Source organism: Monodelphis domestica, chromosome 6, assembly GCF_027887165.1.
Source record: "Monodelphis domestica isolate mMonDom1 chromosome 6, mMonDom1.pri, whole genome shotgun sequence".
Taxonomy (NCBI): Eukaryota; Metazoa; Chordata; class Mammalia; order Didelphimorphia; family Didelphidae; genus Monodelphis; species Monodelphis domestica.
In genome coordinates, this window is record NC_077232.1 from 199,583,132 (window position 1) to 199,602,917 (window position 19,786).

General features: G+C 36.0%; 1 protein-coding gene across 4 annotated transcripts in view; it reads right to left on the reverse strand.

The window, feature by feature from the left end:
- Positions 1 to 19,786, reverse strand: part of FSTL5 (follistatin like 5) — a 980,329-nt gene that overhangs the window by 201,647 nt on the left and 758,896 nt on the right. For all 4 annotated transcript variants that reach the window (XM_056802833.1, XM_056802834.1, XM_056802836.1 and 1 more), the window contains exon 8: positions 5,224 to 5,344. In XM_056802833.1, the coding sequence (XP_056658811.1) occupies positions 5,224 to 5,344 (121 nt within the window). The remainder of the gene's footprint in view (positions 1 to 5,223; positions 5,345 to 19,786) is intronic.

A 19,786-nucleotide genomic window follows, 5' to 3' on the forward strand; every position in this document is an offset into this window, starting at 1 on the left:
TATTAAGCACACACATGCACGCACATATGCACACATACACAGGCACGCACACGTAATCCCTTTAACAAAAAAAAGGAAAGAAAAAGAAAAAGAAATTGCAGAGTATTAGGGTTCACTGACTATGCTTTTAGAACTGAATTCTGATTTTTATAATACTTTATTTTTTGGATCATAGTTGTCTCTCACTATATCACAGTTTATTTATCCTGGCTTCACCATATCCTGGGTTTAAAAAAAATATATGTATATATAATTCTGTATCATGGAGTTACACTTATAAGGGCACACTATTGACTGATGGAATGAAAGGCTACCAAATCATAGCCCTTTGTTCTGTATCCTGGGTGCTGACTGGCTCAGTAATTGGAGGTTAATAAAAGTGTGGAAACGGTTCATAGAAAGAGATGGAAGGGTTTATAAAGTCTTAAAATATATGTAAATAATAAAATAAATATAACGCTACTACTTCACAGATTTTCACCTATCATGGGGTCTCTGGAAGGTAACACCATAGCTGAGGGATCACTGTATCTTTTTAAAATTCAAGGTACCTCACTATCATTTGTATTCTTCTTTTAGTGTTTCCCCAACTATTTCAGGGCATTGCCATTCTTTTTACTATTTCTTTTAAAATGTGTTTATTTTTTCATTAAAATATGCTATTTGTTTTCACACATAAGTTTATAATGGTTATTATAAATGAATTAAAAGTAAACATTTATTGGTTTTAATTTCTAATATCTAATAAAATATCTACTAGAAATAACCCACATAAATTCAAGCTCTTTGGAATCTGATAGACCCTGAGCCCAACACTCCCCTTCCCTTTCCCAATCCCTGATGAGACTCATAACTCTTCCTCCTACCTCACCCCCAGCACCTGTCCAAACTATGAGACAAAGCCCCAATAAAATCTGGCAGAACATCAGGACTTTGCTGTCAGGCCTAGACATATGACCTCCCCTATCACTGACCATCAAGCCTGAGAAATTCCCATCCACTGAGAAATGAGGTTCCTAACTGCCTTTAGGCTCTTCAATCATCTGGGCACAAGAACCCCAACTTTGCCTAATAGAGACAATCCAGATTACCTCATCCCAGACCACCACCCTATAAAGGATTGCCCCCTTCTTCACCAGGTGGAGACCTCTAGCCATCCACAGGTTTGAGGCTCCCCTCTTGCTCTCCCTTCCCATCCCCTCTCCTTCCTCTGGCTTGTCTTGAGTTGGACCCCTGTCAGTCAGATCTGACATCTGGTGTCAAAACCCCCCTATCTGTAAGGTGACTCAACCAGCCACCAAGTCACCCCTGGTTACCTTGAGTCCTTCTCCCTCCCCCCTTCCCTCTCCCTCCCCCCTCCCCTCTCCCATTCTCCTCTCCTTCCTTCCAATCCTATCCCTAACCTCTAAACTCAACACAGTTTTCATGGGCGAGTCTGAATTCTGACCCCTCCAGTGACTCCATTTCCCTTGGTTCTTCGGAGTCCCCCCTTTTGCCCCAGTAAATGTAAATGTTTAGTCCCGGTCATCTCCTTCCAGCCCAACCTTCCGCTTGAATGACCCCTCTTCTTCTTGCTGCCCCCGGCCATCTTCCTTTAAGACAGCAGGGTCATCTTTGCCTCCGGTCTCTTCCCTTCCCCCACTCCCGTCAGGCTCTCTGAAACTTTCTCATCCTCTAGGTCCCACTCCCAGCTCGCCCAGTGGAGCACGCAGATCACGCTCTCTCTTTCTCCCTCCCTCTCTCCTCTTATTGGGTCTCCAGCCTCCTGTGATCATCACTCAACCCTGTGTGTTTAACCCCCTCCCCGCCCCCATTCCCTCTGTCAGCTGACTTTTCCAAAGTCCATAGCTTTGGCCCCGATAACCTAGGCACTCAGTTGGAGTCGCTCCTCTTGGCTTTTTCGGAAAAAGCCCAAAGCCTTCAGCCCCCACCTGACTCTCGTGCTCGCCCTCCTCCCCTGCCTCTTCCCAGCCCAGTAAACCCTTCAGCTCTCTAACTCCTCTCTAACCCTCTCTCTAACTCTGCCCCCGCCATTTCTCATTCCCTCACTTTGGGGGAGGGCGAGGGCATGGGCTCTGCGCATGTCTCCCTTATCTCCTCTGCCTTGGAGTCCTCTACCTTTGTTCCAAAAAATCCTTTCTTAATCCTGAACTGTTAAAACTTTCAGATTCTGTGTATATTGCTCCCTAGCTCATGCAGCATTTGGTAACCAGCAGGCTGTGTGTCTGTGACCACTAGAGCATGAAGGAACTGAGATTTGTCTTAGTCAAAAGTACTCACAAACCTCTTGCAAAAGTTAACCCTTTTTCTGCACGTATTCCTTTGGCTGTGCAGCCATGATTTCTAGCACTTGGTCTTTATACCAGGATGAGTTAAAAACCAGCCAAGACAAAAGCCTCGAGATACTCAGATGAAAGGTTCAAAAGGTTTGAAGGTGGTAGTGCCAACATAATTGACACAAGATTTCCTTCTGACTGCTGGGAACGTCACCTGATTATGCCTGAGTCTGGCTATAAAGTGCAATTGGTACTGCATGACTGACTCTTACCTGAAGACGAATAGCATTAAAAATAATTTTCCTGCTTTATCCTTTCATAGCAACTTTTTTAAATAAAAATTAAAAAAAAAAACAGGCTAACCCATACAATCAAATAAATTGGTGATTGAAACCCCTGATTTTCGGATGTGCAAGCCACATCTGTACCCCACTCTGTATTCACTCTTCCTTTCTTCTGATCTCTACTCCTTTCCTGTTCTCCATGCCAGTCTTCTTCATGTCCCTGCTCTTCCCCCATAATAATCTCCTACCGAGATCTTTCCAGAAAACAGCAACACTAATTCAGACTGGGGGATGCAGTTGGGACCATCAGAGGCCTAATGACACATTGCCACTGCCTTAGCAGTTTTGACAGTTTTGACAAACAAGACTATCACCCATCCCCCCCCTTGGATTTAGGGTCCCTCTCCCTTCTTCCCTGCACCATATCTCACCCCCCATTTTTTCTACATAAATCAAAGGACAGGAATGATAGACTATGGGACCAAAACCCCTTTTCCCCTTTCCCCAATCCCTGCTGAGACCAATACTCACTGCACCCCAGCACCTGTCCAAACTGTGAGACAAAGTACCAGTAAAACCTGGCAGAACATCAACATCAAGGTTGTTGTCAGGCCTAGAAAAGTGACCCCTTCTCCACCCAGATGGAGACTCCTAGCCATGGACAGGTTTGGGGCTCCCCCCTTCCTCTCCCCTCCCTAAGTTTATCACAATAAAGCCTTGCTGCATTACTCAATGTCTCTGTCTCAGCTCCAGTTCAGACCCCAATCAGTCAGATCTGACAGAGTCCTCAATAATTTTCAAAAATATGAAGGCTTCTAGAAATGAAAAAGGTGACAATCTTTGCATTAAATGAAGCTGGGATCTTTGACAATAACTATACTATATAAATTCCTCTGTTTGGCATTGAGAGCAATTCAGAATCTGGCTCCAAAGGACTCTTATAGTCCTATATAATATTCTTTATACATGTTATTATCAAATGAGATCAACTGATATAATATTCTTAAATGTTTATCACATTGCCTGACACATCAAAAGGGCAATAAATTGCATATTCCCTTGCTTTGCCTGTGATATAGCCAAAGTGTCCATCTTGTTCTTAAAACAAAACACTCTATTTCTTATCTCCATACTAGTATAGATGCTAAATACCACATATATGGAATGCATTCCTTCTATACTTAAACCTCTCAGAATCCTTAGTTTTCATGACAGCCCAGCTCAGGAAGATACTAAAATGATACTAGCATCATAAAGTTTATCCTGAACCCCTCAGTTGCTAATTGTTTTTTGCAACCCCCCAAAAGAATTACACTTCTGTTATTTATATGTATTTATACTACAAATGTTTTCTTATCTAAAATGTAACTTTGATGGGCAGGAATTGTTCTACTTTCTTGTCTAAATCCCAAAGCACCTAACACTAGACACAAGGTAGAAATTTGGAAAATTTTTGTTATAAAAAGAGTTATAATTTATATAATTATAATTGTTGGATTTTATCACCAAAAGAAACCTTTTTACAAGTATCAAGCACTCCTGTGGTAGTATGGTGAACCCCAAGGATTGACCCCTTCCCAGAATTTTCTATATTTTAATTCATACAATCAACTACATAAAATAACAAAGAAAACTAATTATATTAAAATACAGCATTCAATTAACAAAACAAACACGTTTTTGGAACCTGTCAAGGTTCAATTTTGGAATATCTAAGTCTCATGAAATCATTTATATATGAGGAAACCAGGTTCAAAAGGGTTAAACTTTTTGGCCAAAAATTCATATAGCTTATCCTTGGCCAACTAGGGAGCACAAACCAGCACTCTATATTCTCAGTCCAATGCTATTCTATTGTTTTATGCTATTTCTTTTCTTACACATTGTTTCTAAGTCAGAAGAGATTATAAATTACTAAGAAGAATTTTCATGTAGCCCTTTGCTGATCCTTACACATGGACAGTAATCAATCCTGGAATTATCATCATCATTGCCAATGGTACTAATTTAATATGAGGAAGAATGAAATTTATTCCCATGTTTTAAAATAAATTTACATAGAATCCTGTATGAATTGTTGCAAAATTGTAATTTAGTTGCGTCTAGATATTTCTTAGTCCTGGACTATATTACTGAATAATAAAGGATATTGTGAAGGGTGGAGGGGTGGATATAAGAAGGTGGCAAATTTTCCTTGGATGACAGCATTTAAACGAATAATAAGCAATCAACCAAATTTCAGTTAAAATGGTTTTGGAGTTTTTTTGTGGATAAATCAGCTAAAAACTCAAGTTTTCATATTATATACATATTTACATCTTGTGTTTGAGGCTTTATAGTTAAATAGATATGTAGAAAGGGAATTTGGTTCATCCATGTTTTTAATTTGCCACTATAAAATTATTATATACTAAAAGTACAATAATAAAATGTATGAAAATTTAATTTCAAAGCAGAATATTACATGACAGCAAAAAAGCTTTTATTCACATAATTTACTTGAGAACACCAAACTTAAAAAGAAAAAATCCTTCTTTACCTGTCTTAATTTAGTGGAGAATTTAGAAAGGAAATAATAGTATATTCTCTTCCGAGTGAACCATAAAATGTTTAAAAATCTAGTGAATTAAGGAATATAATTACTACAACACTAGGCTTCTTACCATTCACTTGGAAGATGTGAGTCTGATATAGTTTATCATAGCCATCTGCATAGCAGGTATAATTCCCCATATGTGTGGTGGTAACCTTAGTAATGTATAAGGATCCATCATCTCCAAAATCCTATAGGAAAGAAAGGGAAAACAAGGTGATCTAAATTGTAACAGTCAGAGTGTTTTTGTGTATGTTCTATGTTCTATTTGTTTGTGTATGTAGTAATAGTAGTAGTAGTAGTAGTAGTAGTAGTAGTAATAGTAGTAGTAGTAGTAGTAGTAGTAGTAGTAGTAGTAGTAGTAGTAGTAGTAGTAGTAGTAATAGTAGTAGTAGTAGTAGTAGTAGTAGTAGTAATAGTAGTAGTAGTAATAGTAGTAGTAGTAGTAGTAGTAGTAGTAGTAGTAGTAGTAGTAATAGAGTAGTAAAAGGAGAAGGAGGAGGTACTTTATCAATACTTGTTCATTTCCCCATTTTAATTTGTAGAAATATCAGAAGACAAAATAAATTAGAGTGGCTATTTTAAAGAATGGAATGACCTAGGTTCAAACCTGGCCTCAGACGCTTCCCAGCTGTGTGAACCTGGGCAAGTCACTTGATCCCCATTGCCTAGCCCTTACCACTCTTCTGCCTTGCAACCAATACACAGTATTGATTCCAAGATGGAAGGTAAGGGTTTAAAAAAAAAGAATGGAATGACACCAAATCTTTATGCCTCTAAACTGGATAATTCATAAATCAAATGACCTTGAAATTTCCCTAGAACCTCAGCTAAAGAACAAGCTTATTTTATTTATAAGAACTATTTTTTAACTTTAATGCTAACTGCCTTATTCCTTCAATAGATTTTTGATTAGGTGTCAAGGAAGAAGTCTATTTGCATATGAAATAATTCAATCCGGGATTACTTGTTCCCATATTGGTTTAAACTTTCAATATTGAGATTACATCAAAATTGCCTTTTTCTCTATGGGAAAAATGAATACAATAGAGCTTGCTTGTAGTATACTCACTTTTCACATTAGCAATTTTGTTATCCTTTAAAGATCCAGAATAATATACCTTTGTGTAATATCTTCCTTCTCACAATTAGGTCTTCCCCTGTTCTTTTAAAACATAATATGACAGAATTTTATTGTTCAATTAGTTATCTGAATTTTGGCCTTTCTTTTCTGAATGCTGAGTATTTTTTCATCATGGTCTTGTTGGATGTCAATAAACTAAAATCCAACTTTACTTTGGGAACTCTGAGGATTCTGTCAACCTTATCCAGGGACTTTTACTGGTGTCTGAGTACCTAACTACACAATTAATTTATTGCAAAGTATTTTTACTAACTCCTTTAGCAGAAGTGTTACTTTCAACCTCTACTATTCCCACTGGCTGTTTTTTTCATTATGTTGGCTCTCTAGAAACCATTTTTTTAATATGTGCCAATACAAATTTTTAATTTAGTCAATAGTGCTATGACCAGACAACTAGAATTGGTCAAACAGACTACCTGGAGCTAGAGAATGGGGATGAAAGGGAACAAACTTTTATGAAACACTTATCATATACAGATACTGTACTAAGTATGTTACAAATATTTTATCATTTGATTCTCCCAACTCTGGGAGGTAGGTACTATTATCAGAATTTTCTAGGTGGGAAAATAAAGGCAGACAGAGATTAAGTTAGTAAATAGCTGAGGTCAAATTTGAACTCTAATTACCTAAAGGAGAATGACTGTCATTTGTGATAGTTGGAAAGGACCTAAATGGTTATCAAATCCAACTGTCTCATCTCAGAAAGGACAAGTGACATGACTGGCTCCGCTATGATCACATGAAAACACAGGAAAGAATGGGTTCTAGATTTGAACCCAGAGCTAGAGATTTAGCCATAGAGGAACCTTACAGGTAAACTAGACCAATTCTCTAATTTTACAACTGAGAAAAATGAGACCTACAAAATTAAACAATTTCCCCAATGCCACCCTTGAAGAAGTGAGTAGGAGAATAGAAATATGAAGTCTAATCCTTTAAATCCAAAGCCATTTCTATTTTCACAGCCTTATTTTACTTTGTGCCATGGGTTTTAATTTACTTTTCTTTTTTGCTTATTGGAGAAAAAAGTAAGCATAAGCATTAAATGATTCAATATGCTACAATTATATTTTCACATATTCCTATAAGTCTTAGAGCATATGAAGTATAATTGAAGTCAGTAGGATCCATAATGAAAAAAATACTGTTATTTTTCAGTTAAGTGTTACATTTTTCTTCTTTAATACCCTTCCATTTCTTCTTTTAATTCCCTTTCATTCCTTTCCTTGTTGGAGTATGTTACATGGCTAACATGTCTCCTAAAACTGGAGAAGACCATGGTCCAAAGACTTGAGTCTTCATCAATAAAATGTATATTTTAATTGCTTTGATGTCCACATTTGTATGTGAGCATATAGGTGATAGCTTTGGTATGAATTTTATTTAATTTATTTAAAACTATATTCTAAGAAGGCATCCATAAGTTTCACCATATTGCCAAAGGGGCCCATGACACATAAAATGTTTAAGAACCTCTGCATTAGAAAGAGAAGAGATGAGATGTTGGAGTAGAAACAGAGATGTAGTTTAATTGTCCCAACATTCTTCTTTAAACAACTTTAAAATTATAACTCAAATCAAAATTTGGAACAGCAGAGCAAAGAACCCCCCGCCCAACAGAGGGAGGCATTTTTCCTGTCCAAGGACACTTAGGGATATGTAGGAAAGGTCTATGGCACCGTGGTGAGCAGGGTATGACAGGAACACAGATAGTGGACCTTGCAGGTTTTTGACAGCTATGCCAGCACCACAAGTAGCAGTAGGAGCAGTATCTGCAGCTTTGGGAGCTCTTCACCTAGCAATGGTAAGGGGTTTGGAAAACTAGTCAGAGGAGGTTTTGCTGCCACATTGTGCAGGTAGTTTTGACTAGAAATCCTATTGTCCATAAGCAGTTCTGGATTGTAGTTTCAGGGTAGAAGGAAGCACTTATGATTGGTCACAAGGGAGCAGAGGACCTGGTCTTAGTTCCAAGGTCAAGAGGAGCAATAGTATGTGTATATAAAGGGCAATGGGAGCCCTTTCTTAATAAAGACCAGAATAAAGACCAGGAGAATTTTAATGCCTACCCACCTCCACTTGAACAGAGCCTACTTTAGGTATAAAGTTCAAAATCAATAAATAAACTGGGAAAATTAGCAAACAAGAACAAAAGAACTTGAGTATAAAAGCAAATATGGTGCCAAGAAAGACCAAGGCATAAACTTAGAAGACAACAATGTGAAAATGGTTACAGGCAAAACCTCAAAGAAAAATGATGACTGCACCTAATCTAACAAAAATTCCTAGAATATTTAAAGAAAGACAATAGAAGTAGAGGGGAAAATGGAAAAAGAAATGAGAATGATGCAAGAAAATTATAAGGAGAGAATTAAAGCTTAGTAAGAGGCATTAAAATACTAAAGAAAATAACATCATAAAAAATTGATCTAAAGGTAAAAGAGGCAGAAAAATTCACTGAAGAAAACATTCTTTTAAAAGACCAAATAGAAAGAGAAGTATAAAAATTCAAAGAAGAAAGGAATTTCTTATAAAGAAAAATTGATCAAATATAAAAGGAAGTACAAAAAAGCTATGTAAGAAAATAGTTTCTTAATTATAACTGTGCAGGTGGAAACTAATGATTCCACAATATATCAAGAAACTAATAGAAAAGCCAAAAGAATGAAAAGATGGAATAAAGTGTAGAATATACCATCAGAAAAATAAACAACTTGTAAATAGATCCAACAGAGTTAATTTAAGAATTTTTGGTTGACATGAAATCCATCATCAGAAAAAGGGACTAGCAATCATATTTCAAAAATTTATGAAGTAAAATTCCCTCATATTCTAGAACTGAAGGGTAAAGTTGAAATAGGAAAAATCATGAATTGCCTTCTGAAGAAGATGCCCAAATGAAAAATCCCAGAAATAGGATAGCCAAATTAGAGTGCTCCCCCAATTCAAGTTAAAAATATAGCTGGAAAGAAACCATTCAAATATTGTTGAGTCAAAATTGCATAAGATTTAACAGTTTCTATATTACAGGAGAAAAGATCTTTCAATATAATTATTCTGGGGGGCCAAGGAACTAGGACTATAATTGAGAATTACCTACTCAGCAAAACTGAGTATAATATTTCAGGAAGAAATTGATATTTAATGAAGAAGACTTCCAAGCATCCTGATGAAAAGACTAAAAAACTGAATAGGAAATGAGAACTTCAATCAGAAGATTTGACAGAAAGATAAAAAGTCAAAGATGAAAGAGTGATCATAAGGTACTCTACAAACTTTTTTTTTTTTACATTCCTACATGGAAAGATGACACATGTAACCTGTAGGAACTTTAACCTTATTAGGGCAGTTAAAATCTACACAGGCAGAGGGCATGTTAGTGAATCAAATATGTTGGGATGATCCCCTCTGTCCCCTAAAAATATGAGGGTGAAAAAGAGGAATACATTGGGAGAAGGGGGAAGGGAGAGGTAGAAGATAAAAGATGTATGGCAAAGAAGAGCTTTTATAATAGAAAGGATGATGGTGGGTGGTGCAATTTCTGTACCTTACCTCCATTGGAATTGGTTCCAAGGAAGAAGAAACACACACTTAACTGAATACACACATACAAACACACACATATATGTATATTTTCAATTGGGTATAATATATATATTATATAATTAGTGATACAAGGGAGGACAGATTAAGGAAGGCAATGGTTAGAAGCAAAACATACTTTAAAATGAAAAAGTGAAGCATAAATGAAAAAATTGAATAGAGACAAATATTCAATAATCATAACTGAATATGAATGGGATGAATTAACCCATAAAAAAGAAGACAGAATAATTGGTCAAGAAAAAAGAATTCAACAATATGTTGAGTACAAGAGACACACTTGAAACAGACACACATGGAGTAAAAAATAAAGAGCTGAATCAGAATATACTTTGCTTCAGTGGAAGTAACAAAAATAAATATAATAATTATGATCTCAGAAAAAAAATTAAAAAAAGACATAATTAAAAGAAATAATCAAGGAAATTACATTTTACAAAATGATAAAATAGACAATATCAAAATATGCCACAAAATGTTTCTTGGATAACAATTCTCAAATACATAGAGAATTACATAAAATATATAAAAATTAAAGCCATTCCACAAGTGATAAATCATCAGAGGATATGAAGAGGCAATTGTCAGAAGAAGAAATCAGAATACAATTTACTAATCTGTGAATGTTCATGTTTGGAGATAACCTAGAGAGGATACAATACTTATATTTCCCTGACACCCTAATGCTCAGAAGATATATATTCCTTTGGCACACCTGACAGGAATTTTATTTGAGAGAATATTTTCTCAAATACTATACATGAATTGCCACATAGAACATCTTATGCACAGCAAAAAAAGTAAAGTAATCAGAAGAATTATTTTAATATTTACCTAAGCACTCCTGATGGGATCCTTGAAGAAATATTTCTACCTCTTAAGTTGCAAAAATTAAGCACTGTATTTTTTCAAGTAAGCATCCTAAATAAAGATCCTTTATCATTACTTATGATCCTAGATTTTTCATCCTGATAGTTTTTTATGATGATCTTTAGCAGAGCAACAAGATATTTGTGTAACAAAAGAAATAATAAAAATAATTCTTTGTCATTGTATCACTGCCTGTGATTAAAAAATTGTATTAAATTTTTTAAAATTAAATTTTTTTTATAAATTTACATTAGGTTCTAAGTAATTGATACATATAACCAAAATTAGCTGGGGATAAGAAACAGGAAAGTAAGGGGAAAAGTTTATTCAAGTACTAGAGAGTTTATTCAAAAATTTATATTTAAGGAGGCAGCTCAGAAGTTCAGGAGATTGAGATCCAGGCCCAGTAATGGAGTTCAAATCTGACCTCAGACTCTTTCTAGTTGTGTGGCCCTGGACAATTCATTTAATCCTACTTGCCTAGACCTTACTTTTCTTCTGCCTTGGAACCAATACATAACATTGATTCTAAGACAGAAGGGAAAGGTTTTTTTAAAATTATATTTTAAATGAATACAGAAGTATATTTTGATTGTCATAGCCCTTCTGGTTAAAGAAAAGATGAGGTACACAGTATTATCAATAAAGTGTGATGGTCAATTATGAATGAATTCACTATCATCTTCAATGAAAAGATCCAGGACCAGTCAGAAAACTCATGACCAAAAAGGCTATCCATCATTATAGAAGGAACTGACATCAAATATAGACTGAAGCATGCATTTCTTCACTTTATTTCCTCCATGAATTTTTCTGTAGTGTAAGCAAAATTTCTTCTTTCAAAAAGTGACAAACATAGAAATATAGATTGTATGATTAGACATGTACAACCCATTTCATATTACCTGCCATCTTTGGAAGAAGGCTAGGGTGAGAGGGTGAGAACATAGATCACAAAATGTCAGGAAAACTATAATTAAAAATTGTAACATGTAGTCTGAAAGAATAAAATAGCATGACTATTCCATACTATTTTTCTGATGAATAAAAACTCGTTGACATTGTATTCTTTAAAAATAAATCTATTTTTTAACTTTCCTTTACTTTTAGATTTTGAGTTCCAAGTTCTCTTTTCCTCCCAAGATGATTTAGAAGGCAAAGTGATTTGAATTATACATGTGAAATCATATGTTATATATGTCCAGATAAGCCATATCACAAAAAAACCAAAGTGAGATAATTATATTTCAATTTTGCCCACAGATCATCATTGTCCTCTGATTTCATCATGAGTTCTTTGGAATTTTCTTGGATCACTGTATTGATCAGAGTAGACAAGTCTTTCACAGGTGTTCACCATTAAGATATTGCAGTCACTGAATACAATCATTCTGACGGATAAGAGAAAGGGAAGAATCAAGGATGTCTTAGGGAAGTTATGAATGTGGATGACTGGACGAGCAATTCTTGTACTTTTATAGCTTTGTATCTTTGGTCACAATGTTTATTCCACCTTAAATGCCTCCCAAATTATTTCTGGTAAGTGATATGTGGTATTTTCTTCAAGACATCATTTAAGAATTCATCTTTTCCATAAAGTCTTCCTTGTCTTACTTTCCCTTACTTCATGATCACTTTGCATTTTGGGTTGTCTTATAAGACATTTAGTTGCTTTCTTTAGCTATTCTATATATTAATTATCAGCAATAAAAAGACCATTGCTCTATTCTCTTTGTGGTGGCAAAGAGCCAGAAATTAAAGGGATGCTCATCAAGTGAAGAATGTCTAAACAAGTTGTGGCATGTGATTATGATGTAATACAAAGCAATGTAAGGAATGATATTTAATCAAAAAATATATTTAAAAATTTTGGAAATTTAAATTTAAAAATTAAAAAATAAGATAGTTTTAAAATATATATTCAGGTTCTGCTTAAAGAGGAATGGGGAGTGCTCTACCTGGGAATTCTAATGTAAAAAGCAGACTAATTAATTAAAATACCATTGCTTCAATTAAATCTTCTCTAATCCCCACATACACATAACTAAGCTTCTAAAGGGGAAAGGTCAATTCTTTACTTTATATTATATTCTTTATATTACCTAAAAATTACTTTAATTTTATACAACTGAAACAACTATTGTGTTTACAATGTTTTGTTTGTGACATTATCTGTACTATATTAGCTACTGGGGAAATTTTTAAAAAGATAAATAAAAAATAAAAGATAAAAAAGTTCTCAGTGAATTTATAATCTAATCTGGTCTAGAAATTATGCATGTGATGAAATGAGAGAATGTGAGAAGAGAATAACAAAATATAAGTTCAAAAAATGTACCAAGAATTGTGTCAAAAGTGGGCAACTAGGAAAGTGAAGGATATAATCCAAAAGTAGAGGGCACTGATACAGAAAATTGGTTGTTTTTATACTACAAAGGAACATAACAATTGTTTGTTTGTAAGTAATTGAAGGATATATGCAAGAAGTATGAAACTTGTTATATTGAGGACAAAACTCAAACCAATGAGTAGTCAATTGTCAGAGGCAGATTTTAATTCCATTTGCGGAAAAATATTCTTTTAATGAGGGCTGGTCCAGAGACCTGGTCTGCATCAAAAGATAATAGGTTGTTGATTTTCAAGCAGAACTTGAGTTATTTTTGACAATAAATTCTAAAAATAATTCCTGTTTTCAAGAGATTGAGCATATGATATGGGGAAATCTATAGCTCTAGGATTCTCTGACAGAAGGAAGGAAAGGTTGCTTTTGATGAGGAAGAATCAGGAAAGGCTTCAAAACCATGTAGGAATTCAATTGACAAGAAATAAGAGGAAGACTTACTAGGTAAGGAAGGACTGTAAAGATAAACAGGGGAAAAGTAAATAATTCCATTTGCTTAAAATGTTAAATATATTGTGGGTTCTAAAATTAATAATCAATAACTACATATTATATTTTAAAAGTTTTATTAATAATAACTAAAACAAAAGAACTGCCTGACTTCAGCCTGGTCACAGGTCCAAGAGACGAAGCAGGAAGAGTTCCAGCCACTTAAATACAATCATGCAAAATGTGGGGATGCAGGAAAATGGAATTTTGGGAAATACTAAGGGACTTCTGGGTGATGAAGTCCAAAGACTCAAAATCTCCATTTATACATATCCGTCCAGTGATCCAGTTGGTAAACCACTTTCCCCAAAAGTATCATGGAAACATAATCAACTTAAATATTGCAATAATTTATAGATAAAAGGAAAAGAGAACAAAATCAATGATTACTAGGTTGACAAAAAGCCAATTTGGGGGCAGTCCCCTTTGGCATAAGAGTATACATTCGAAACAAAGGCATTTCAATCCCCTATAGTTCAATTCACATCCCAAAGTTCACTCTGGATCTTCTGGTACAGGATGTGGTCTCTGCAGGCATCTATCTTCCTGGGGCATTCTGGATTCTGAGAGGTAGCAATTTTCTCATCCTAAAATTGTTCAAACTTAAATCAAACTTCACAAAAATAACTTGGTCCCCCTAAGGTGAATAATAACAAACACAGAGATCACCCAGGGATGCATGGCTGAGTTTTGAGGTATATGAATCAATTTGCAAAAGAAAATAAAAAACATGAAAAAATCCAAATAAAAGAGAAAAATAACTTGTGGATATGATAATATAATACATAATGTAAAAGTCTTATGTCTAAAAAAATCTAAGTAAAGAAAAAAATCTATAATAGGTCCTTGAATTAGGGCCCAATTAAAATGATATAAGCAATTATGCATTTACTCAATCAGTAGTCAGGACTACAGAAAGTTTGCCATACCATGAAAGACAGAAAAGGGACTAGATTACAGAAGCCAGGTAGGAGCCAAATTTGAGATACTTGGTAGAATGTGGGACAAGGAAGACCTGCCTTTAACACATGTTAAAAAGCCGCAACCTCAAACCTCAAATAAGTTCAAGTCCTCTTGTCTTGGCTCAAAATTTTCATCAATCCCATTGGGATTGGTGGGTGTCTTTGACCTTGTGCTTGATTGGCACTATGCAGTTTAGCTTTGTCCTTCTTTAGCACTGCACAGTGGCTCTTTTGTATATTCCCTTCTTCTAGAATCAGACAGATTAATGAAACAAAGTCCCATAATTCGTTTAAACAATCAATGGCATCATTTTTATGGTCTAAATCTTTTGGGGAATGCATTGATATTAGAACAAATGTATTTAAAACTTATATTACTGCAAAATAAAAAAAAATAAAGAAAAATCTTCTCAATACCCTTGACATGTGCTTCAAATACAAAAAGGAGAGAAAAAATAAAACTCAGATATTATTTTGCACATTCAAAGAAAAACAATAACAAAAAAAGTTTTAAAAATCAAAAATATATAGCTTAAAATCAGTGACACACTGTTGTAAGGGGTAAATTTAGGGGTTATTGACTGAATATATTATACTAGTGGTTGCCAGGGATTAATTCAAATCCCAATAAAAATACTCAAGTCAGTTTGGGAATTTTATCGTGGTTTAATGAATATAGAGGGAAGGAATTAAGAAGAAAAGAGAGAGAAAGGGGTATAAGATTTCTCCGGCCTAACCTAAGCCAAGGGAAATTCAGAGAACTCAGCCATGAGGCCTCCTCAGAAGATTAGGGGCTTCCTAAGAGGATAGTGTTTTGGATGGTAAAGGAAAAAGGAATCAGTTTAAACTCATTCACCTAGCACACTCATGCCAAGACTCAAGATGCCAAACACCACCCAGAACTCCCCACGTTGCTGTCTGAGACCAACATCTCAACAAGCAAGAGACAGAGCAAGAGCCACACCTCTGCCAGAGCCACGTACTGCAAAAGAGCCAGAGCCACGTCTCCGCAAAAGAGCCAGAGTCACATCTCTGTGAAAGAGCCAGAGCCACATCTCTGCGAAAGAGACCCATGAGAGGAAGAAATATATAGACTCTTTTATATCATTTCCTGCATCTCACATGTACCGATGGTAGCTTAAGCTTGACTTATGACAGCCAATGGTGTCTGTCAGTTGTTTCTTATTTGTCACTTGCTAGCACATGTCTGTCATAGGCCATCCTCCTCAACACTTAATACTTCAGTAGGGGTGTATACATTCCTGTTTTTTAGGATTTATAAAACTAACCAGGGTGTAGAAAATCTAAAATTCACACTGTGTCAGCCAAGTGTGAGTAAAAATGATTTTCAGAATAAAACAGTAACACAGTAGATAATGCACATTCAATGAAGTACCAAAATCCCTAAAATTCACAATAGCCCAGTTAGTCATAATAGCAAACAAACCCACTATCATTTCACATAAGTTGGTGTATTACATAAAAAAACTTATGAACTGATAGATATTTGTCACAATTTTTACAGATGTAGCAAATCTTTCAACCTTGGCAAACAATTTTTAAACAGAGTAAAACTTATTTGGGCCTAGGACATCATCAAGAAATCTAGATTGTTCTGCTGGAAGTAAATTAAAATGAAGAATTTTGCAGGACCTTTTTTTCCCTCCAGCTTCCTGATGCATAGAAACACCTTGGTAGGAACATTTCTTTGTTTCTCTACCTTTAATACAACATTCTTTATTATATATATTTAAAATCATCCATTCAGAAACTACTAGGTCCTAAAATTATTTCTGAAGACCCCTTAGAATTACCATTTAAATTCTTAGCTTATTAAATTTTCCAAAGGTTGCAAACAATTTAGCCAGTTTTGTTGAAATCCATCCATCATCATCTATGTGACAATTAACAAAGGCAATATGTAATCTTTGATGGATCTAGTGAAAATGGTTTGGGCAAGATGTTCATGGGCTTACAATGATATTTTTGTTCTTCTGCAAAGGTAAAGGTACAAATTAAAGATCAATATAGGCAAAATAGTTTAAAATGATTCAGTATAACAGGAAGATATTGCTTAAATTAAAACAGATAAACTTAAAAAAATTTAAACCTTAAAGCAATCAATAAATACAATAATATAAACCAATGAGAAGGTGTATATAGGTAATGCAGTCAAAATCCTTTTCACCAATCCCAATAGACTTGTTCACTATTATAGGAGGAGAATAAACTCAAAATAGTTAGCAAGAAACTTCCAGATCTCTTTTAAAGTTTCTTTCCCCTCCCCCCATATTTATTATCCATTTAGATTTTGTTTATCAGAGGTCAGAATTTCCTCATAGAGGCACAGGGCAGAATCTTCACTCTGCACTTTGAGAGCAGTTAGGACTTTTAGAACTTTGTCAAAATATTTCAGGTAGGTTTGTAGCATAAGTAGCCTAGCTTGTGTCATATACTTGAGGAGAAGGAAATAAAGTGGGAAATCTCCAATGAAAATAAAAAGTCCCAGGAAAAGAATTAAGCAGATCCAAACTACACTTTTTAGCTCTACTAACTCAAACAGTTGTTTCAGAGATTCAAGCATGCTTTGCAATACCATTTTTCCTGAAAGACTAAGAATGGGGTTTGTTTAAAGAGTAAACAGAAAGAAGCAAAACTTAGAGGGAAAACAATATCTTATTTGCATATGAGAAAAAATTCTTCTTCTCAGTGTTTTGGGTCAAGAGAAAGAAGGAAAAAAAACACAACAGGCTTATTACCCAAAACTGACTTTAAATCTACTGATTTGGAACTAAATGCCCTTCCTGTGAAAAACCTTTAGTAACAGCCTTCTAAACTAGGAGTCCAGGATCAGCTTAAAAAAAATCTGTTTGAAAATTAGAAGGTGTGGGGTTCTTTTCTCCACACTGAAAAATGGCTATGGCAGACTAGAAACACACATGTAGAGTGTGGAAAGGGATTGGGGTGGAAAGATTTTTATACATCACCCTCTGTGGAAATAAATGGCTGGGACTTCCAGTCAAGATGGCAGCTTAGAGAAAGCTAAAGTTCAGATCTCCGGAAACCCTTCCCTACCGAACTCAAACTATATGCTCCTAAGGCACAGAAATTCAAAACAAACAACAGCATAGACCCCTGGAATCCTCCTCCTGGACCTGGACTGGATCAAAAGGTATGCCCCCCCCCCAAAAGCCAGAACACGAGATCACTTGGACCTAAGGGGTAGGCAGAAGGAAGGTCCCAGGACCAATCCCCCCAACCCAGAGCACTGAGTCTGGGGCAGCAGAGGGAGCCTCAGGGCCTCAGGGCCGGCTATCCTGAAGGCCGCTTCCTGAAAACAACCTTACCCAGTGAAAGGGGCACCCAGACAGCAGGGGAACAGAAAGAGACGGGGGGAGCCTGCAGCTCCCTGGCTAGATCCTTCCATCAGAGTCTCAAGGTCCCTGCCTCAAAGCATACTCAGTTCAACCCAGAGAAAGTTAATCTTATCAGGAGCCCTTGGAGCTCCAGGAGGCCGCGGCCACTCCCCCCTCAGAGTGCTGGCTCTCCTGGCCAGCTAAGGCACAGAAACAAACACCCCAAGGAAAGGGCCAAGCCAGGCTCAGAGCTTGGAAGTAAGGCAACAGAGAAGCAACAGGAGGGAACCTAGGAGGGCAGTAACACGGAAACACCAGCAATTCCTGGCTTCCCCTGGGAGGCCGAACAACAACTGCATAGAATGGACAATCTGCCTAGGGCTAAAACCTCTGAACACCATACAGAGTTAAGAAAAGCTAGTCCTCCCCACTCAGATAGAGATGGCAAACAGTGCAGAAGCACAAAAACCCCAAAATTCCAAGAAAAACAAGAAGAAGGGGGTGACTTCTGACACATTTTATGGAACAAAAATACACAATACAGAGGAGATAGAATACAATACACAAGAAAATGCTCTGAAACCTTCCAAAGGAAATGGAAACTCTCCACAAACCCAAGAAGAATTTGAAACGGAAAGGATCAAAAAGATGGAAGCTTTCTCGGAGGAAAAGTGGGAAATAATGCAAAAGAAATTCACGCATCTACAAAACCAGTTTGACCAAACTGAAAAGGAAAACCAGGCTTTAAAGGTCAGAATTAGGCAACTCGAAGACAATGAGCAGGTAAAAGAGCAAGAATCAATAAAGCAAAGCCAAAAGATCAAGACATTAGAAGAGAACATAAAAATATCTCACTGACAAGATGACAGACTTGGAAAATAGAGGAAGAAGAGATAATTTAAGAATAATTGGACTTCCAGAAAAGCCAGAAATAAACAGAAAACTCGACATCGTAATACAAGATATAATCAAAGAGAATTGCCCAGAGATTCTAGAACAAGAGGGCAATACAGCCACTGACAGAGCTCACAGAACACCCTCTACACTAAACCCCCAATAGACAACTCCCAGGAATGTAATTGCCAAATTCCAAAGCTTTCAAGCAAAAGAAAAAATCCTAAAAGAAGCCAGAAAAAGACAATTTAGATATAAAGGAATGCCAATCAGGGTCACACAAGACCTTACAAGTTCCACTCTGAATGATCGTAAGGCAAGGAACTTGATTTTCAGAAAGGAAAGAGAGCTGGGCCTTCAACCAAGAATCAGCTATCCAGCAAAACTGACTATATACTTCCAAGGGAAAGTATGGGCATTCAACAAAATAGAAGATTGCCAAGTTTTTGCAAAGAAAAGACCAGAGTTCTGTGGAAAGTTTGATATCGAAAAACAAAGAGCACTGAATACCTGAAAAGGTAAAAATGAAGGAAAAGGAAAAGGAGAAAAATGTTATCTTTTTCTTTTACCCAAACTCTCTTCTATAAGGACTACATTTATATCAATCTATGTATACTAACATGTGGGGAAAATGTAATGTGTAAATAGGGGGAAAAGAAAGACCAAATAGAATAATCTTTCTCACACAAAGATTCACACAGTAAGGGGAGGGTAAGAAAACTCCTATAAGAAGGAGAGGAAGAGAGTTTCTACTTAAATCTTACTCTCAGGGAAATCAACTCTGAGAGGGAAGAACATCAAGATCTATTGGGATCGTGAATACAACAAGGGAAGGGAGAAGGGAAAACCAAGGGGGGAAAGGGGAGGGAACACAAAAAAGGGAGGGAAGAAGAGGGGAGAGGGGGAGGGAACAA